At 41.6% G+C, this 22,941-nt stretch overlaps 1 protein-coding gene across 2 annotated transcripts in view; it reads left to right on the forward strand.

The window, feature by feature from the left end:
- The window catches only part of PHF3 (PHD finger protein 3), a 640,592-nt gene that overhangs the window by 115,584 nt on the left and 502,067 nt on the right, over window positions 1-22,941 (forward strand). For both annotated transcript variants that reach the window (XM_085610899.1, XM_085610900.1), the window contains one exon: window positions 12,676-14,470. In XM_085610899.1, the coding sequence (XP_085467025.1) occupies window positions 12,676-14,470 (1,795 nt within the window). The remainder of the gene's footprint in view (window positions 1-12,675; window positions 14,471-22,941) is intronic.

The raw sequence follows: 22,941 nt of genomic DNA on the forward strand, positions 1-22,941 counted from the left end.
CTGGTACCAATATTAAGTAAATTACCAGGAGAACAAGGTAGAGTGGGAAGTGGAGTAAAATCAGGTGCTAATTTGTGGTAAAACAAGGAGTGCCGAGAGGCAAAAGCTGATCTCCTACTGGCAATAAAAAAGAACAATGTAATAGACACAAGGGAGAAGAGAACGAAATACAAGCAAATTCTAGAACAAGCAAAGAAAGAGTGGGAGGATAACATCTGGACAGAGTTAGTTGAAGCGGCTAAATCTAAAGATCAAGAAGGTTTTTGGCGTATAATAGCCAAGGGTAGTAAGACAAGTAGGGAAGCTAAGGACCTCTTTATAGATGCAAAGACGTAGGAGGAGCATTTTTCTAAACTATATGCTGACAATCAAATAGTAGAACTACCCTGCTCGATATCCGTGGTCCCCAGTTCAAACACAAATATCCTGCATTTTAGCTTGGAAGAAACATTCCTAGCAATTAGAGCAGTTAAACCAGGCAAAGCCCCTGGGCCTGTCAAAATCCCGGGGGACTTATTAAAACATGATGATAGTGTCTGGGGCCCTTATATTAACAATCTTTGTAATGCAATTACGGGTGGTTTGCCGATACCGGAAACATGGAAAGGGGCAGAAATTGTTACTGTTTTTAAAAAAGGTAATCGTGACGACCCTGGAAACTACCGACCAATTAGCCTAATTGATATTTTACAAAAAATGTATTCCAGACATATTTTAAGGAGATTAAACGATTGGCTCGATGAAAACAAGGTGATTTCAAAATTCCAGGTGGGGTTTAGAACAAAAACGAGTACAATTGATCAGGTTTTTAGATTTTTATGTTTATGCTGGAAATACATAATTATAAAAAAGGGCCACTTATATATAGCTTTTGTAGACCTTAAGGCCGCTTTCGATCTTGTGCCTCGGAATTTGCTCTGGGAATCTCTAAAACAACAGGGTGTTCCCATTGAGCTACTGAAGCAAATAATAAGATTACATGAGGACAACTTCGCTAAAGTAAGATGGGGCCCAAGGGGTGAATTAACCGAGGCAATTCCAGTCAGACGGGGTGTACGTCAAGGATGTGTGTTGGCACCCACGTTAATCTCTCTTTATGTTAATGACATTCCGAGTTATTTATTGGGCTGTGCACATGATTCTCCTAAGTTGGGGTGGATCCTATGCCAGCCCTTTTATTTGCTGACGATACCATTCTGATATCCCAAACCCCCAAAGGTCTACAATCCCTACTGAATCTTTTTAATATATATTGTAACGAAAAGGGCCTTGAAATAAATTCTGGCAAAACAAAGTACATGGCTATAAACCCACACAAGTCCTTCAAGCAGAATTTATCTATCAGAGGCCAAAAGATAGAGTATGTACATTGTTTTACTTATTTAGGGATAATGTTGGATGCAAAGCGGTCTTGGAAATAGCAGCTGGAAAAAAATTAAATTGCCCAACTTCAAAAGATGCATGGGAGTAGCACCTCAAAAGCAATGACTCCTGCCCTGGAGGTGTATAAATATGAAGTACAAGCAGTTGCATTATACGGTGCCGAAATTTGGGGACCACATTGCCAAAAGACCTTTGAACCGGGAGAAAATAAATTCATTAGGAGGGTGTTGGGGTTGCCAGTAAGAACACCACTAATACCCATCCTGATGGATCTAAATGTTAAACGTTTGGATCACCACGCAGTACTACGACCCCTATTATTTTGGGTGCGACTCTGGTCAACCCCTGAACTGACCAGTTACAAAGAGGGCCTCAAAGAGATTTTAGAAATTGATAAAGGTAGGGGTACTCCGTGGATAAAACATGTTTCCTTCTGGTCCGAGGAATTAGGTCTCAAATATTTCTGGGAAGCAGCAACACAACTGATTGGGTGTAGCAAAATATTGCTAAAAGCCACTTTTTGGACTTACATCCAAAATAACTTGATGTATAGCGCAGATAATGGTATATTGACATCAAAGTTTCTCCTAGACAAGGGAATAGCCAGCTTTGAAATGTTTATGGACGAGATACGTCCTCCATTGGCTAAAGCCCTATATATGAAGTTTAGGTATGGTGTACTAAATATTAATGCAAATACATCAAACTGGGCAGTAAACAGGAATAAAAACAATAATGAATGGTGCGAACTATGCAAAAATGCTTCAAAGGAGAACGATTTGCATGTTTTATTCTTCTGCCGTGCATATGGCAAAGCAAGGAATAAAAGGATTAAACCAATTTGCCTTAATCGGAGTATTAGAACTTGCACTGAGGCAGAAAGAATATTGAAAACGGATACATCTCAAAAAATTGTTTTTAGTATTAGTAGGGTTTTTATTCAATGCGAGTCTTATAAGAGCTAAAGTGGGACTGAAATTTTAAATGAGTATAAGTTCCCTAAGGCTCACATGTCAATAACTACCGATGGAAAAGAATTTTCAAACCTGGTAGCATATTCCTCAGTCCTTTGGACGCTGAATAAATCTTAGCAGAAGGTCAAGTCTCACATGCTTCTGCTCCGCATAAAGCATGTAATAGAATTGAGTGCAGTAGGGAATGAATCTTTGTGTTTTGAAAAACAAATCCACGTACACTGAAGTGAATCATTGAAGTCTGCATAATATTGACATACAACCTTGAAAGAGTATCAACCATATTTGCATAAACATACACTGGTGTGTCAGAGCAAGTGCACTGGTCCTACCCTACCCTAACTTCTTTAATGTGGTGGATGAACCGTTCATCTCCACCACACTACCTCAGGAGTGCAATAGGTGTAAAAAGTTCATTCATCAATCTGAAGCAGAAAATCCTTCTGGTGCCCGCACCAGAAGAATTTTCATTTTAACAAACAAATTTGGAACACAAGGGAAAAGGTTCCTTTCCATCAGTGTGATGTTCAGTGTACTGACATCACACTGATGAAATTGAAACCTGTTGGTGTCAGTAGAGGATAACTTTGGGGTAGGGGGAGATGCCCGGCCAGGGAAAGTTTACCCCACTCATTCCTCAAATGGCTCATTTTCAATAGCTAAACGTTGGTGTCTCTGTTACATTTTGGGGGCTTTCCTGTCCTGTTTGAGAGGCCCACAGTGGGGTACCGTTTTTAGGTCGAGCCTAGAGCCAGCGCGCATGCGCAGCATTAACAAGGCTTATTGTAGAGGAGTAGTTGAATAAAAGCTCCGCCCATATTTGCGATTATTAGGTCGAGCGTAGAGCCAGGGCGCATGCGCTGCTCTGCGAGGCTTATTGTAGAGGAGTAGGTGAATAGAAGCTCTGCCCACTCTCCGCCCATATTTGCGATTAGCTTGTGTCATTGTCTGCCCTAAATGCTGGCTTCTGATTCGGCGATAGGCTTGTTATTCCCTCCTTAGTACCGCCTCCTCTTCATTTGTCACCTCACATGGCGGCTGGCCCCTTTACATCGAGTGTTAGACGGTAGTGTTATTTAGACTGTGAGCACTCTTTTCGTTAATGAGGTTCTCCTACTGAAGGCACGACGTGCTTTGGTGCCTTTTCCCAACCAGGGTGTCCGTGCCTTTGTGCCCCACACCGGTTATCTGTGCCTTTGAGCCCCCCCTTTGTCCGTCGTGCCTTCTCCAACACCCCCGCCCTCCCAATATCCATGCCTTCAAAATCCCACCCGCCCTCCCTCCCCGTTGTCCGTGCCTTCTACCCCCCGCCCTCCCGCTGCCGTGCCCTCCCTCCCTCCCGTTGTCGTAATGCCAGTCATTTTCCTTGCAATAGGTCTCGCGTAAATGCAAGACCTATTGCGTTGCAAATGCTTGTATAGTTAGTCACCACTAGCTGTCTGTCTCCATTAATTTTCCTGCTTGTTTAGTTGGAATTCCTAACACTATTCTGGTGACGACATGTAATCTCTTAAAAGGACAAATCATACAAGGCATTCGACAGAACACTGCATGCATATTCTGTACAGCAGAGGAATGCCATACACAACAGCACACCTCTAACTAACCGCACCTCCATACTCAACACCCGAGAATAAACTTTAAACATAACAGCGCTGACAGTCAATTTGGTTGAGAAATAGGGGTGGGCGGAATTATCGCGAAAATGTTAAAAATCTCCGCAAACAAGCGGAAATATCGCGAAGATGCGGAAGTTTTTTTCCTGCCTGTTCAGGGTATTTTCTGCGTGGTCGTGGCTCGCCAACTTACCCATGCGGTTGCTCGCGGGCACGGCCATCTTGTTTTTACTCTTCTCGCGGTGCATGATCGCGAGAAGAAAGACGTGATCGCGCGACCAATGACATTACTGCGGGCGCGAACTGTCGCGAGACAGCGCAAATGGCTACCAGCAATCCAACATCTCGTGGAGAACGAGACCGGATCGGGAAAACTTTTCGGCGAACGCGGGGATTCAGGTAAGGCGATCGCGCGCGCGAGAATGTATTATTTTACAGCGCAAGCAAGAAACAAATTATTGCTAAGCTGCGGAATGCGGAAATTTCGACATTTTCGCGCTCTCCGCGGAATGCAAAAATGTCAAACCATCGCAATTTCCGCGAGCGGAACGGAAATTTAGCCCAGGCCTATTGAGAAACATCGCACTCACAGCAATGCTTCTCACCAGGACATACCATGAATTATCATACAAAAGAAAACATTTAGGTGGGAAATGTAGTCTGGCCTCTCATATGCCCTTCCTGATAGTGCTCAGAAACCTGCCTACAGAGAACTAATCTGTAGCCATCTCCAGAAGCCCCGCTGCCATGTCAGCCATGATTATAGTTACAATTAGGCGTTGTCGCTGGATAACCCATGCCATTTAAATTCCTGAACAGGGGGTCACAGGGCCGTCTAGTGACCTCAGAGCGCAGAGCGAGCCCTGAAAGAGCATGGTTACAGCTGCACTGGCCCACGAAGTGGTCTTTAAAATGAAACTCTATCATTGTGGGGAAGGAGCGGCTGGGAACCCAAATGTGAAAATCTGGGGCCAAATGCTGCAACTTTACTTCACTGCTACCACAGCCCCAAGAACCGTTATCCTTCTGCAGCAGCGCATGTAGAGATACATCGGAGAGGGGGCCATATCACTGCCCGGCAGTTGGGACACCACTTAAAGCTGGCAATAAATACCACCCAAAGCAGAAAAGGCAAAAACCCTTGCGGTAAAATCCACTCCATAGTGCTGTGGCCTACGATTAAAATTAAAACTGGTGATACATGCATCCCCACTAGTAATTCCCATCATCATAAAAAATATAAGCTAAAATAAGATTAGCTCTCTACTAGTGTGTAGAAGAATGGAGCGCTTAACTAGCTGCGCCGTTCGTGCCTGGTCATTAAACACCCAGCACAAGCACTCTTACTCCTGCAATTGCAGAAACAAGATTCTCGCCTCAACCAATGGTTTGCCAGCTTCATCATAATGCCCTAGATGGCTTAAAGTGCTTTGTGATATGCAGACCAATGATTCGATTTCCAAGAACGATAATTCAGCCTTCCAGCCTCCTAAAGTTAATAAATCAAGTACTAATAATTAGGATAATCTTTTTTTTTTTTGCAGTGCTATGAAGCAGGAAAAACTGCAGTTTATTTAAAATACATTAGGATTATTACAAGAGCCACGTACCATGGGTGTGGAATAGTGTCTTCTTTTTAACATTTGAATGTGCATGATGACCACAAACTTCTCAAATGACCAGCTATGCCAATGACATGAAACCTGCAGTTTTCCGCAACCTACATAGTGTATTTTTAAAGGCTTTGTATAGTGAGTGGCATAGAAACAGTCTTGTAAATAGTAATTGTTTGCCATTGCTCTGCCTCAGTGGGCAGATTAGGAGGGCCACACGTGAATCTATAACAGAGTCACACAATTAACTATTATGATTGGTAAGTAACTTGATTGTTTTTAGCATGAATATTTGTGTAAATTCACATGTTGTGTATCATCTTTAAAACATGTTCACTTGTTTTGACGTCGAGTGTATCTGGAGGAATAGCACACACTTCTTAGCATTGGCTGCCCTTCTTGTGTGAAAGTCTGCACAAGTACATTGAGAGTACATTCGGATGAGTGGTTGTAAGTATAGCTATTGAAGACACATTTATAATGAAAGCTAAAATAGCCCCTTTTGTTTGTAGCATGTACATTTGTTGTGCTCAACACAAGGTCTTCTGTACATCTGGTTTATTAGTCAGTCCACTAGATACCCCAGATTAGGTGATTGAGATCTACTTTTGTTACAAAGCAAAGGCCATCAAGATATTATACTACTACCTTGTTCTTTATAAAGTGCTTCATCTATCAGTTCTAAGCACTGTAATAACAGACGTTACTATAGCTAAATTTATGGTCCAGAATTTACTGACTTCCTAAGGACAGATAATGGAGTAGGCCTTGCCAGAATTTGTATTGTACTGTATAGTGGCCTTTGCACAGCACTTACTTCCCCACTGGGGTTGGGGGCAAAGGAGTAGGGTACTGAAGTGCTTAGCCATGCCCGTAGCAAACTACATCGTGCATAGTGTGGGCTATAGGGATGGGTGTTGTTTTTATTTTCAGCTTACTTAAGAAGTGTTTTCAAGTTGTGCGTCATGACCATCGAGAAGCAGTTTTCATGTTAGCGTCAGAGCGCCTGTGGTGTGTAATCAAGTTATGTGAGAGACAGATGGACAAACTATAAATGTAATAAGGACTTAAACGCATAGGCAGATGCACAGTACCAGTCTGGCCATAGGAGCCTTGGGGCACTCAATGTGTACAACACCAAACAAGCTGTTGTGTGCAGATTTAGATTCCGTATATAGGTTTCCCGATTTATGCCCTTATATAGGTACAATTCACATTGCCCTTATTTGGACACAGAAATCCGGCCCTTATTTAGACATTGTCCGCATAAACCAAATACAGGCATGGCCATCTACATCTGTCCATCCACGTCACAGCGAATTCTTGGAAAACCAGTCCCTTAAGCCTTTAGGAATTTCCCTCAGCTTGAATATTGATTTCTCCAAGAACACATTAAGTATGCATGAACATCTATTCCTTAGGGGTTCATTCATGACGTTCCTCTGCCCGACTTTTACATCAGTACTGGCATTCCTAGACTCCTTCAAGGTATAAATATACCAGCACTTGCCCTGGCAAATTGCGATTCCCGGAGGATTCGATCCAACCCAGACTACGCGGTTCACCACGGCAAGTTCGGAAGGAGATCGAGTTCCAGCCTGATGCACTGACCTGACGCTGCCATCCTCCTCGCAGAGAATCCAGCTCCAGTTCTCTCTGACTTCCCTTGCGGGGGGTTAGACTATCGAGTCCAGAAAAGAGATTCCAACCTCTCTCATTCTAAGGTATGGAGCTAGAACTTAGGTATGAACTAGAACTTAGAGAAACTTTTGGCAACTCTTGGTTAAACTAAAATATAGCTAGCTATACTTTAGAAATGGCACCTACTTCAAACTTCGTACTGCACTTAGGTTAGGTACACTGGGGTAGAACAATTTAGAAGCATCAGATGAGTATCACATTTTAGCTTATGTTATTTATGAATGTATTTTGATTAATATATGCAAGCTTTCCTGTTTTCAGTTTCTATTTTTGATAAATTCTGGTGGGGGGTTTTCAGTGTTTTCAAGTGATTTCAATACCTTAAAAAGACAGTTGTGTCAGTGGTTACACATTTTCGCGCGAGCTCCCCCTGGCAGCGGTAATTATCTACCGCAGAGGTGGAGTGTCCGCGAAAGGAGCGAAGGCGCTCCCGCGGCACCGGGGAATCTGAAAGAAAGTCACATAAAGAAACCCCGACAAGGAGCCTGAGACCCGCTAGGAAACGGCCCCGAAACCACTATCAAAACACTTTAACACACCAAAACCGTCGAGGAAAAAGAAAACGACTTATCTGGTGCTGCGGAGCAGCGAAGAAAGAGGAGGGACAACGGATGTGGCAGACCTTCTACTGGAGGCTAACACTGAGGAAGGACTACGTTTGGATGAGACTGTGACTGATGGGAGCTGTAGTCTTACGAACTTTGGTTGTGCTCGTGATTACTCTCTCCAGATCGTTTTTCCTTGTTTTGAGGATAGAAATGTTGATTGTTTCTATTTTTGGCTGCTTTGGAAAAAATATGTTATTAAAGCGAAGAAGGAAATAGCATAATCGGAGCCTCCGGTCCTGCCATAGAATCACTGTCAATTCAAACAATATCACTCCAATCTTTGTTGAACTTGGAAAGAACCTTTTTTGCACAGCATTCCAAGTGACACTACGTTTTATGTTTACCAAAAGTCTGGTGCCATGTTTTCACCACTATCCCAGATGCTTAGTGATAGCACTCTTTATACATATACTTGCTCTACACCTTGCATTGAATGTTTAAAGCCTGAGGTGTTGGCAATTCACCTACTATCAATACTGAACCGCTAGAAACTGGTGGCTGATGTATTAAGGGATTTACCCATTCTCTGTGGGTAAATGTGATGACACATATAAGGAAAGATTTTTATGAAACCAGCCATTTCACCTATCGGTGAAAGAATCAAACGCAGCCAAAATATCAAATATGATTTTGATGTTTCCTGATTCTCTACAGTTTATAAAATAATTAAACAAGACCTAAAACATGCTTCTAAACCCTGCATCTTTAGACCAAAGACCACAACTGAAAGAAAGCAAAAGGAACAAGAAACAATATTTTAGTGCCATCCCTAAACAACCAAACTCAAGCAGAATAATTTCAGCCCGGTCTTTCTTACTGCTAGCTTGTATAACAAAGTTATATTGTATTGGCCGCTTCAGGAAGAAAATAAATGACTCTTTCACACTCCTTTTTCTTTCCTTGAATGGCATTTAGTTTGTGGTTGTGCAGGTGTTTTTTCAGTGTTTATATGTTTTCACTGGTGAGGACTATTTCTCTTTCAGTGGGGTTTTATCAGTTATTATAGGTTTAAACCTAAAACCCCACAGCCTAAATATATGTCATAGCTACAAACCATGCTATTGCAGTATTATTTTATCTTACTGCTAACCTCATACATATTGTATTTTGTAGTCTGTCTTACGATTGTAGCAATTCATATCTCTTGCATGAGAAATAAGACTGTTCAATAAACCCTTTTATTGAAACGCCCGTCTCTCTATTTCTGTGCAACTCTGTAGAACCGAAGCATGCACGATTGACTGAGTGAAACTGTTATCTATTGTTTCCACAATTCTGAGACTGTTCTGATTGTAAAAGGAAACAAAGTTGTCATGTTTATGCGGTTGTCAGAGACTAATCCCTTCTTGTATATTCGCAAAGTTTCTAGTGACCTCTGAGTTAGCTGGCACACACAAGTAATTTAAGTTTAATATACTCGATAGAGACATACTGACCTTAGTCCTATGTCAAATCTATAGTGTATGTTATTCCAATGCGCAGAGCCTATCCGGGATATAGGAACTGCACTACAAAGCACTTGCATTGAAATAGGTCTCGCGTTTACACAAGTTTAAACTATTGGCATTGTAAATGACAATGCGTTTTATTTATGTTTCAAAAACCAAAACATAAATAAGTCATTGTCACTTACAATGCCAGTAGCCGAAACTTGCGTAAATCCGAGACATTTTGCATTGCAAATGCTTGTTATCAGTAGAAGTGTGGGAGCACTGGGTGGTAAAAAAACATGTTGCTTCCCTGAACATGCCAGAAGTTTCCTTAAAAAATGTGAAGGAATATGTGGTTTTAGCCAAAGCTTGGTGTTTGCATGACTTTCTTGTAAGAAAAGCTAGTAGTGTCTATACAAGTGGCACCAACCACCCTGCAGTCTCCTGAGTGTCTATGCCCTCGAAATCACATAATAGTATGGGTAAGTCCAGATTCAGAATTCTTCCAATAATCACTATTCCTAAATGCAGTATCTTGGGCACACTTAAACAAATGCATAGGTTTCCTTCATACTGATTTTCCATTCTTTATATTGTACAATATACAGTGCTGTGAGGTCAGTATAAAATGAAAATCATTAAAAGCTGCAGCTCACTTGTTGACTCTTGGCATTGCCTGTTTTTTGGGCTGCCAATAAATACTATATATCCCTCTAGAAGCAACTTCACTCTGTGCTACTTTTCGCCACCCTGCAATACTTCACTCTACACCAATACACTTTACTCTGTAATGCTCAACTCTATGCTACTCTAATCTACTCTGCACCACTGCACTCTATGCCCCTGCTGTATAATTCACTTTACGCCCTTACACTCTACGCTACCGCACTCTACCCTGCACCACTCTACTACTCACCATTTCGCTCTACTGGGAAGCAATGTACTCGCCACTGCACTCAATGCCACTTTACTCTGCACCACTCTGCCATTGCAATCTATGCCACTGCAATCTATGTCACTTTACTCTGCCACTGCACTCTGTCACTGCACTCTGCCACTTTAATGTAAACCACTGCACTCTACGGCAGTGCACACAACACAACCACACTCTATTCTGCACCACTGTACTGTATGCCACTGCTCTTTTCTCCACTCTACTCCACACCACGGCACTCTACTCTGCACTATATGCCAATGCACTCTATGCCAATGCACTCTATGCCACTCTGCTCTGCATCACTGGACTATGCATCACTCCAGACTACGGCACGGCACTGTGTACCGCACCACTCTGAGCTACTGCACTCCCTGCTACTGTACTCTACGCCACTCTACATCACTGTACTTTATCCCACTTCAATCTATGCCACTTTACTCTGCATCACTCCGCTGTGTATCACTTTGCTCCACTATGCACTACTCTAATATATGCCACTGCATTCTATGGCGTTGCATTGTACGGTGCTCAATTCTATGTTGCTGCTCTCTATGCCACTGTACTCTACCTCACTATACTCTGCAACACTCTACGCCAGTGCACTCTACAACAGTCCACTCTAATCTACTCCACGTCACTGCACTCTACTCTGAAGCACTCTACTCTGTTCCACTAAACTTTACACCACTGTACCCTGCTCTGCACCAGTGTACTCTACTCTGCACCACTGTACTCATGCCACGGCACTCTACACCACTCTACTCAACACCACTCTATGCCACTGAACTCTACTCCACTGTACTTTTTTGCCATCCTACCTTGCACTCTACTCTGCCACTGCACCCTATGCCACTGCAGCCTATGTCACTGCACTCTATGCCACTCTACTCTGCATCATTCCACTCTACACCACTGTACTCTATGCCACTGCACTCTACGGCACTCGGTTCTACTCTGCACCACTCTACTCTGCACAACTCTATCTCTGCACTATGTGCCACTTTACTTTGCACTCTATGCCACTGTACTCAACGCCACTCTACACTTCTCCACTGTTCACCACTGCACTCTACTATGCAATACTCTAATATATGCCACTGCATTCTACTATGCTGCGATTTACCCCACCAAATATAATGGGGTTACCCTGTGTCCCTCAGAACCTGGGTGTATAATGTTATGCGCTACAGTGAATTCTGTTGGTTATCTCGATTGCTTTGTGTAATCTAAATGGTATCTAGACTCTATCTAGACGATATCAATAATGTGTGTAGCCCAATCTATCGTTTCGAGAATTGAGTAGACAGTGTTCACAACATAAGTAGAGTGTGGTCCTTTACTTGACCAATATTTAACGCTCTATAATACAAATCAAATAAAGGAATAAACATATTTTACTAGTCCCGAGGAAGACCTGCTGTGATGTGTACCAACTGAGATATACACAAAGGGTTGACACGTCGACCACAAATTTATCAGTCCTTGTCCAGCCTTCCTCTAAATGAAATTAAAAGATATGATAGGACAGATGTTGAACTAGTCAATACAAAAAGCATGAACATTTTCTATATTTGTGTTTTATGTACAACTTTTGTATTGTGTTTTGCTAACACTTTTGCCCTTTATGTCACTACTTCACTGAAATGGCGTTGTCTTTTTTGTTAATTTCGTGACTGCCTTACACGAAGAAACAGTGTTTAATATTTGGATATATGACTATGAATATATGCAAAAAGTAATGGCTATGTTGTGCGTTGTTTATTCCTTTATTTGATTTGTATTCTGGATTATTAAATAGTGGTCTGGTGTAGGGCCACACACTACTTATTTTGTGGACATTGTCTGCTCAATTCCCCAGACCATAGATTGGTCTACACACATTGTTGTTCTAGTCTAGATACCATTTCGATTGCACAAAGCAATCAGGATAACAAACAGAACTCATTGTAACTCATGGCATTCTACGCCATTGCACTCTATGCCACTGTGTTGCACGCAGCTGCACTCTATGCCACTGTACTCTGCAACATTCTACGGAAATGCACTCTATATCAGTCCACTCCACTCTACTCTATGCCACTCCACTGTACGCCACTCTTTGCGACTCCACTCTATTCCTCCAATAAACGGCACTCTTGGCTACTCCACTGTACAACACTCTACTCCACTCTTTGCCATTTAGCCATACGACACTAAGTTCCACTCTCCTCTATGTCACTTACTTTTAGCCATGCTGAACAGAATCCATGCTGGTGTACAACATGGCTAAAACATATTGGCAATACCAATAGCTCTTCCATAGGCGAGACCTATTGGCTTTGTCAATGCTGGTTAGTCAATCAGTAGCAGATGTAAGGTTATGGTTTATTATTATTTATGTTAATTTGTGTTTTTTCTTTTTTCTTTTTTCTAGAACCTGTTCGAAGTTTGCGGCAAAGTACAGTTGCAAAGCGCTCTAAGACTGCACCTGCACTGAGTCCTAAGAAAATTGCTTTAATTTCTGCAGTAACTCTGACAGTTGGGGCAAAGGAAGACTCATTTCTTAAGTCCAGTGAGGTTGTTGATGACCATGCAGATGAGTTGCAGGTGAAAGAAGAGCATCACAAAGCAGTGCGAAAAAGCGGAAGGCGAGCGTATCAAACAGCGCAGCGAGTAAAGTTGCCACTACCTGGTGTGAAAAAATCAAATGTGATAGGTGAAGACATGAGGAAAGAAGCAACGGAGAAAGTGGAAAATAAATTGGAAGAAGGATCAGAGGTTAAGTCTGATAAATTAGGTAGCTGTGCCCATATATACGACTCTCACTCTGTGGAGGAAGAAAGGCATATTAAAGTTGGGATAGCAACACAGTTTGAGAATATTAGAAGTAATGCACAACGTATCATGACAGAAAAAGAAGCACTAGCTGACATAACTCTTCAGTCACAAGCAGAGGGGGGCTCTAAAATAAATGAAATACTAAAGACGGTGAAGGAAAGTAGTTCTTCTGAATTGATTGAACCATCTAATCAAGCATTTGTGAGTACTGCGGAAGGACACAAGGTAATGCCACTCTTGCTGGGGGCAGTAAGTAAAGAAAGTGCACGCAGCTCATGGTTAGAGGCTTCTGTGGATTCACTGGTAAGAAATACAGGGGTAATAAACAACTGCAAAGGGGGGGCTTTGCAGGATGAGAACGCTGCAGGCCAAGTACTATGCTTTTCTGGAAAGTGTTTTGAAACTGTTGGATCTGATGAAAAAACTGAGGAGAATTTGTATACTTCTGGGCAAGGAAAGAAACGTGTTTTGGATAGCAACCGTGCTCAGAAATTCTATACGCAGAACGCATCACTGATTACAGGTGGTGTCCGCCCAAAAAGGCAAGCAAAGCCAAGAGCTCATGCTCTCCACAATAAACTGGCTGTTAAGCCTACAAAAAGCAAGAACATTTTAAAAAAAACACTATCCCAACCAATTCAATCTATACAGGATTCTCTGCATAATTCAGATCTAGAAGCAGAAGATAAGTGCATATCAACCAGAAAAGGGTTGAAGAAGACCAGAACACACACAGTCCACGTTAAAATGATTCGGCCTGTTGGGAAAGAGTCACCAGAAAAGGGTACACCAAGTACTGTTGAGCCTACTTTTCAGCTCTCTGTTAAGTCCGGAAAAGGGAGAAAAGTCCATTCAACTAATGATGACAAGATGCATAGTTCTATTTTAAGTGCTAAAGTTGCCTCAAAGCCAATCATTGTAGATGTGAAAAAAACGCACCACACCCATGTCCAGAAGTCATTAGCCAACAGTTTGGATGATAAAGCTAGGATTCAACAAAGTTCTCCAGGTGAAGTACACCATCCAGTTTCAATGCATGTGCATACCCATTCTCAGCCAGAACACACTGGACAATCTAACCAACGACAAACTACAAAACAGCTGCCTTCATTATTAAAAACTAGTGAGCAAGGAAAGGATGAGGGGGAACAGAAAGATCCAATGGGCGCTGAGCGGTTGAAGGAAGATGAGAGACTTAAATTGAAAAAGGGCCTCCAACCACGCCAAAGAAGAAGCAGTAAGAGCATTTCTTTAGATGAACCTCCACTTTTTATCCCAGATAACATTGCTGCTGTAAAGAAGGACAGTTTCGAGCTTAGCTCACCAAGTGACAAAAATGCATTGTTGCATGCCAAGCAATGTGCCTCTTGTAAAAAGCACCATGTTAACAGGTATGTATGATGCTATTTTGTTCTGAATGTTTTTCTCTTTTTAACTTTATATAATTTCACAAATGTGTTCTAAATGATTTTGTGTTCAAACACAATTCTGATTGTCACCCTTCGTATGTGTACTGCTTGCATGTTACTTAAATAATTTGTCTGTATAATATTTTTTTTCTTCTTACTTTGTGCCAAATTCAGTGTTTACTATCATGGGCCTAAGTACACTTCATTAATAACCTTTACTCTAATGGCAGTGGCTTAGTTCTTTATTTTTAGGGTGACCAGTAAGATACTTACTAACCTACTCCTTCAGCTTCTGAGACCCAGGACTTGGAGGGTTTGTCATATGAGTGTGTGAAGTATTTAGTTATCCCTTATAGCAGTAGTTTCACATATTCTCCTCATTATTTTTGGGTGTGCTGAATTCATGGTGGTAGGTTTCTGAAAAGGAATGTACTAATCCTCAATGTTAGGGCTGGGTTGATGTAATCAAACTTGCTTTACAAATTATGTGGCTGAAGTCTTCATTTAATATAAAAAATCCCACTCCTTCTCACCATAATGGTATTTGCTACGATAGTCCTAAGCAGTAGAATACCTCTATGCATCCTTGTTCGTTCTCATTGAAAACTGAAATCCATGCACTGGACTTAACTTGCTAACAGTCAAAATTTTGTTAGCAGAGTACATTTTCTGTCCCCATATTTTCTCTTTTTTTACACTGAAATATCATTATCTAATAACAATGAAAGTGAACGTTTTCTGTGAGGACGGGAGCAAAGAGCATAGGCTGCAGCAAGATGACGACAGGCTGAGGGCAGTTGTAAGATGGAAGAATGAAGCTGTGTGTTTGCTGCTCCCCCCCCCCCCCTTGAGAGTGCGTGTAGAATACATTTAGTCTCCATATCTATGGCCTCCTGATTTTATTGATGCAGAGTTCACTGATGGACTACAATATGTGCCATATGCGACCCTTGTAGTATTGGGCATGTTTTAAGGATCTGGGTACAACGGCTAACGTCTGTTTAATTGTATCAGGCTAGGTGTCCCAGATCAGTGCTTGCGGACTGCTGTGTAGCCAGGGCTATTGTGACTGTTAGCAAATGATGTTTACTCAATGCCGGTACACCGACCTGCAGCCCAGTGGGGTGCACAATTTCCTAGCTGCTCCCAAGACCAACAGGTGGCACACGGCGGAAAACATTGTGTCACACCATGTCTACATCGCTCCATCTCAAGGGCCTCCTATGACTAAGGAGGTGCCATATGAGAAAGCAGGAGAGACAAAGAAAAGGATACTGTGAGTAGTAGGACTGTCAAGAAGCCTAAGATAAATAGGAGCTAGAGGCCTCCAGCATCCAGCCCTTGCTCTGATGAACAGGGGATAGAGGAAACTGATGCAAACATAAGCATTGATGTGCTCACGGATACTGAGCATGAATAACAGGTACAGGTAGAGGAACTTGTTAATATTAGTGAATTTATGACTGAGAAACCTACTAATTTTGCACATCCCAGAGTAGACCGAAAGACACAACCAGGTAATATTCTCCAAATTCTCATTCCAGCAGAGCATGATGCGGAGCCCTGCCTAATACCACTCTTGGTAAAGAAACCAAAATACACAAATCATGAAACGCTTACAGGCCTTTATATATTTTTTTTAAAAGGACAGGGGGAGGTGCACAACCCCGTCCCCAGGCCTATTTTGTACCAGGGACTTTGTCTCCCGGGCCCAGGCCTTCAAAAACAAAAGTAAATGGTGAGGGGGAGCCTGTGTGGCCTCCTTCCCTGGGCCGATAACACCCCGGTGACCCCATCCCTCGGGGCTTGGCCACCTCGATGGTGAGCACGGAGGGATCCTGAAGACCACTGCGGTCACTGCCGGCTCCCAGTGTCCTGCGAGAGCCAGCATTGCTTCTGGACAGAGGAAACTGTTAACATGCAGCTCTCTCTGTCCAAAAGCAATTCTACTCTGCTTCGTGCAAGCAAGTGCATTTTTGATTTTGCTTGCATGAAGCGGACCAGAGTGTGCTATGGCGGTCCCGCCAAGCCATAGTAAACTGCAGTGTCCTGGGGGTTGGCACCCTGGGACATTGCTGCAGCCGACCCGGGGGGTTGGCGCTCCTCAAGGCCATGTAGGGCCCCAGCCTGGGGTAACGCTACAGAACCCCTTAATTATTGTATTTGTTTCCCGGGGCTGTGGGGGAGGCCATAGGGCCTCCCCCGCATTGTTTTATCTTTTAATAAGGTATGTGCCCTGGGAAAGTGGCACTACCCCGGGCAGCAGAGGAGATCCTACTGCCTCCCCAGCATTATTTAAAATTAAGAAAAGTGTACTCCTGGCAGGTGGTGGCCACCTGTGCGGGGGGACGGAGGTCCGTGAGGCCCCACCCCCCACATAGTATTGATATTGGCCCTAGGGATGTGGCAGTCCCCGGGGAGGGCGTGGGCTGCGAGGCCCCCCACATTGTTTTAATTAGCCCCAGAGAGGTGGAGGTTCCCGGGGCAAGGGGGGAGTCTGCGAGGCCCGACCACCACATAATTGGAAATAGCCCTGGGGTGGTACCAGACCCCAGGCACGCCCGCATTCATATGAAAGGGGCGGTCCCTGCGTTTTTCATAAGCCCTGGGGGGGGGGGGGGGTGCACCCCTCACTGTATTTATTATATGCCTCTAAAAGCCTCCGCTTGCTTTAAAAAATATATATATATATATATATATCCACAAATTCGGTGACTGATTTTTTTTTTTTTTTTTTTTTTAGAAATGCTTTTATGCTGTGGTGGAATCTCGGGGGGGCCCCAAAACCATGGCTTGGGGGGTCAGGGTATTTCTACCCTGCCCCCTTTTCTTTATTTTCACTTTTTGGGGGGAAGGGACTCTGTACAGCTGTTGGAAGCTGGCTCGGTATGTACCATACCAAAGTAAGGTATAGTGTGCACAGAGTCCAGTGGAACCCCACAGGTAGGGAGAGGTAAAAGTAGATAATATCTTACTCTCTATTTGTGGTAGTGTGGGCGAGCAGTAAGGCTGATGAGCAGACAAAATATCGAAAATAAAATACCTACACTAATATCGAGTTTTAAATATCGAAGGGACAGAATATCGATGTCAATAATATCTATGGACATAATATCGACCCTAAGGTAAGTATTTTTATATCGATGTTAGTAATATCGAAGTTAGTAATATCGAAATCACATATATCGATGTTACTAATATTGATGTTACTAATATTTATATTATTGTTATGTATTTTATTATGTATTTAATATGCATGTGTTATATGTTTTTTTTAAGTGTTCTACTGGTTTTAAAATATATGTATACAATTTTTATATGTTAATAATGGTTTTTAAGTCAATTTTTTGTTTTAGTACTGTAGCGGGTTGTGGGTTTATAGGGGAATAGGGTGGGAAGTAATTTAATTATATGAAATTAATTATACACTTTTAGGAATTATAAATTAATTTTAAATAATTTTTGCGTTTAAGTTCTGTAGCGGGTTGTGGGTTTATAGGGGAATAGGGTGGGAAGTAATTTAATTGTAATTAGGTAATCATTTATTTTTATTTATTTGTATTGATGATTATATTATTGTTAATTAAGAATTAATTGGTAATTAATTTTTATTAATTGGTAATTAGTTTTTATTAATTGAATAATTGATAATTATGTTAAGTGTATTATTTTATTATTGGAGTGTGTCGTGCGTTTATAGGGGAATAGTGTTGGAAGTAATTGAAATCTAATTAAGTAATCATTAAATTTGTTGTTGGGTATTGATAATTAATTGGACATTAATTATTAATTTATAAATATTTTAAATTATAATATTTTGGTTATGAAAAATAATGTATTGTTGATTAATCATTAATTGTGAATTAAATATGATTACATATTATGTATTGATATTTCTAATTAATATAATAATAAGTAATTAATAATTGGTAATTAATGTTTCATAATTATTATTTTGGGGTATAATGTATTTTAAATTGTTCAATATTTTTTAATTGGTAATTACTTTTTAATAATCCATATGTTTTTTGGTTATGAAAAATATTTTAATTGTTTAATATTTATTATTTGTTAATTAATATTTATTATTAATTTATTGTTAATTAATTATTCATTGGTAGTTATGTTTGTAATAATTATCTATTGGTATTTGTAAATAATTTTGAGTTATTTAATTATTAAATCACTAATTATTTTAAATAATTATTTTATTTATAAGTATGTTATTTTAAACTTTTACGCTATCCAACACGTTCCCTACTATTGCACTCTCTGGAGTTGGAATAGTAATTTTTACCCGTACGCTATCCAACACTTTCCCTACTGTTGCACTCTCTGGAGTGGGAATAGTAATTTTTACCCCTACGCTATCCAACACATTCCCTACTGTTGCGCTCTCTGGGGTGGGAATGGTAATTTCTTTCCCTACGCTATCCAACACTTTCTCTACAGTTGCACTCTCTGGAGTTGGAATAGTAATTTTTACCCCTACGCTATCCAACACATTCCCTACTGTTGCACTCTCTGGAGTGGGAATGGTAATTTCTTTCCCTACGCTATCCAACACTTTATCTACAGTTGCACTCTCTGGAGTTGGAATAGTAATTTTTACCACTATGCTATCCAACACTTTCCCTACTGTTGCACTCTTTGGAGTTGGAATAGTAATTTTGACCCTTACGCTATCCAACACTTTCCCTACTGTTGCACTCTCTGGAGTTGGAATAGTAATTTTTACCCCTACGCTATCCAACACTTTCTCTACTGTTGCACTCTCTGGAGTGGGAATAGTAAATTTTACCCCTACGCTATTCAACACTTTCTCTACTGTTGCACTCTCTGGAGTTGGAATAGTAATTTTTAGCCCTACGCTATCCAACATTTTCCTTACTGTTGTTTTTTTTGGAGCTGGAGTAATAGTTTTATTGTCTGTGCTATTTAATATTTTTTGTATTCTTTTAGCTAATGTAATATATAATTAATTTTAACAATATTCAAATTAAATGTAATTTTTTTAATGTTATATATTATTATTAAATTTGTATTCGTTATTGTTTTATGTGTATGATGTATTTGTAATTTATAATACTTTTTAATAATTTAGAAGTTATTAAAACAATTATTAACACTGATTATTAAGTAAGTATATATATTATATGTATATGTTTAATATTTTATTAAATTATATATATATTAATTATTAATTTTAAACATTATAAAATATATTTAATTATGTTTATTTTATTTATAAGTATTATTTGGTTTATTGAACATATTTTTTTAACTAAAAAATACCCTATATTTTTAACAACGATATTTTTGACATTCTATATTTTATTTTCGATATTTGTGTACTTACCATGTTGTAGATAAGATGTCGATATTCTTGACATCCATATTTTTGCTCCGATATTTTTGTAGGTCGATTTTTTGACCATCGATATTTTGTCAGTGATCCATAAGGCTTTATCAGAAGATAGTGTTAAGTATTTATTGTACACACTCAGGCAAGAAATGATGTCACACACTCAAAGACTGAACTCAGACCAATTTGCTTGTATAAACATAATATTTAGTCATATTTTATTTTCTAGAACCAAGCCAGGCCTGGTACAGGTAAGCAAAATAATACTTTGCAAGATTTATGCAGTAAATTACAGTTGAATGCAGGTTAAAATGCAGTTGGTTGATTTACAGGTAAGTCAACAGTCAAAATTAGTTTTCAGTTACTTTGTGCATTACTTCTTGGATTACTTTTTAAGTTACTTTTGCTAATCAGTGTGATATGCCTAGATCTCACACTGGGACCTTTCCTAGACAAAAGGTAAGTAATTCACTTTTTACACATATGCAGTTTCTTAGGGTTCTCGGACTTGACAGCTGTCAATGCAGTCCTATTAGAAAAAACAGTGTTATTTGTAAATACTTAAGTTTTGGAGTTTATTCTTGGTTTAGAACCATGGTTCCCCCAGAGTAGAGGATGCAGCCTTGAAGCACCCTCAGCAACACTAGGGCGGCCGGGTGCAGAGTCCTGATGCCCATTGTTATCCAACAGGGTATATGGGGCCTTGGTTGGTGGCTGTTCACGATCAGGCCACAAGGTTGTGGGAGCAAAGCTCATGGACTTAGGCTCAGGGCAAAGGGAAATCTGATTTAGCACACAAGGTGCACCCAAAGCGGCACAGGGGTGGCCGGTGCAGGCTGCTTTTTTGGCGTCAGGTTCCCTGTTGTTTTTAAAGGAAGTTGTCAGTTTGGGATTTTGGCTGTAGTCTCGGTCCAGGAAGACTTCTAGGAGGAACCAACCGCTGGGCAGATAAGTTGCAGGGCTCAGGGACGAAGGTGCACGGCACAGGGCGGCTGGATGCAGGAGTGTATTTTGAGGTTGGATTTCACCTTACCGGGCCACAGGCGGTTGGGGTGGATTCTCCGTGCAGAGGCTGCAGGCAATGTCGGTAGTCCTGGAGGGGTCAACCCATTGTAGACTCGGACTCTGGAGCACTGGTGTTGTATTCCGCTTTAGGTATCCGTATATAGGTTTTCCTGAAACATGTCCTTATATAGGCACAATTTGCATTGCCCTTATATAGATACAAGATCCCAGTCCTTATCTAGGCATTAGCCATGCTATCCAAATACAGGCATGGTCACCTACATCCGTCCACCCCAACGTCACAACGAGTTCTTAGAAACCAGACCCTTCAGCTCTTGGGAGTTTCCCTAACACAGGAATATTGATTTCTCCAAGAACCCATTTATTATGCATGAACCGCTATTCCTTAAGGGTTCATTCCTGACGTCTTCCTCTGCTCGACTTTACGTCAATGCAAACATTCCAAGGGCACCAACCAGGTATAAATATACCTTCCCTTGCCCAAGCAAGTAGGGGGAGACCTCGACTTTAGGGGAGCCCGTGTCCCAGCCTCACGCACTGACAAGAGACGCTGTCATCCCTGCTTGCAGAGAATCCAGCTTCCAGTGTTCTGACTCCCTTCGCGGGGTGTTAGAGTTCGAGACCCAGAAAGAGATTCCCACCTCTCTCATTCTAAGGGTATGGAGCTGACTAGAACCTAGAGGGACTCTTGGCATACCAGACTTGGCATACCAGACTTGGCATACCATACTATAGAATACATCACCTACTTCTTACCTTGTACTACACTTGCGTTAGGTACACTGGGGTAGAACTAGTTAGAGAAGCATCTTATGAGTACTCACATTTTTAGCTTATGTTATTTATGTATATGAATATATTTGTCATAGCTAAAAGATAATGCTAGCGCAGTATTATTTCTTTCTACTGCTTACACTGGACATTATATATCTCGCAAACTGTCTTACGATTGTAACCACTCATATCTCTCACACGAGAAACAAGACTGTTCAATAAATCCTTTTATTGAAACACCCGTCTATTCTTTCGGTGTAACTCTGAAGAAACTAAGCATGCACAATTAGCTGTGTGAAACTGTTCTCTGTTGTTTCCACGATTCTGAGAGTGTTCCGGTTCTAAAGGGAAACAAAGTTGTTATGTTTATGCGGTTGCCAGAAACTACTCCCTTCTTGTTTACAAGGAGTTTCTAATGGCCTCTGAGTTAGCTGGCACAAAGTAATTAAGTTTAACCCCTTCAGTGCCCATGACGAGCTGGACTCGTCATGGGCTGCGGTGGCGCTGTGCCCATGACGAGTCCAGCTCGTCCTGAACTCCGCCCGCTAATACAAAGCGCGGCACTGGGCGGGGAAAGGGGCGGGCATGCAAGGGGTTAATATACTTGATAGGGGCATACTGACCTCATTCCTATGCCAAATCTATAGGGTATATTATTCCAATGCGCAGAGCCTATTAGGGAAATAGGAACTACACTACATTGGGGGACCTCGCTGAGACTGGTGGGCCACTCGGTTTCGACCTTAGGATGACTACACCCTTGGTGTGCTCAGGCCACGTAGGGGAGTAGGCACAATCCCTAATCCTGATTGGAGAGTGCCTGCCATCTGCAAGATGGGGGGTACTGAAGAGTGGGCTTCACCTCGCCTCCACCACCTGAGGGGCAGGGTTAGCAGAGATTGGCACACCTGGGCTTTGCTAATTTTTCCCGCCTGTCTTCCTGCCGAACAACAAGGGGAGACGGGAAGGGGGCCTGCTGCTGATAGCAGGAGAGGCTGGGGGACACATTACAAAGGCCGCAAGGCCTTTGAAGATCCCCTGCCACAGATTGCTCTTCCTGGGCTGGGGGAAGTGTGACCGCCCCCGCCCAGGAAAGGCTTTGTTTCTGGCCTCAGGGAGCGAAGGCTCCAACCACAGGGGTCCAGAAACATGTCTTGCCGTGGCAGGCTGGTGTGTTCCAGTCAGGGAACCAACCAGAGGCTGGTCATTTTTCAGGGGGCATTTCTAAGATGCCCTCTGAATGCATTGTATAATAAATCCCACACTAGTGTGGGTTTATTATGCTGAG

Source organism: Triturus cristatus, chromosome 6 (assembly GCF_964204655.1).
Source record: "Triturus cristatus chromosome 6, aTriCri1.1, whole genome shotgun sequence".
Classification (NCBI taxonomy): domain Eukaryota; kingdom Metazoa; phylum Chordata; class Amphibia; order Caudata; family Salamandridae; genus Triturus; species Triturus cristatus.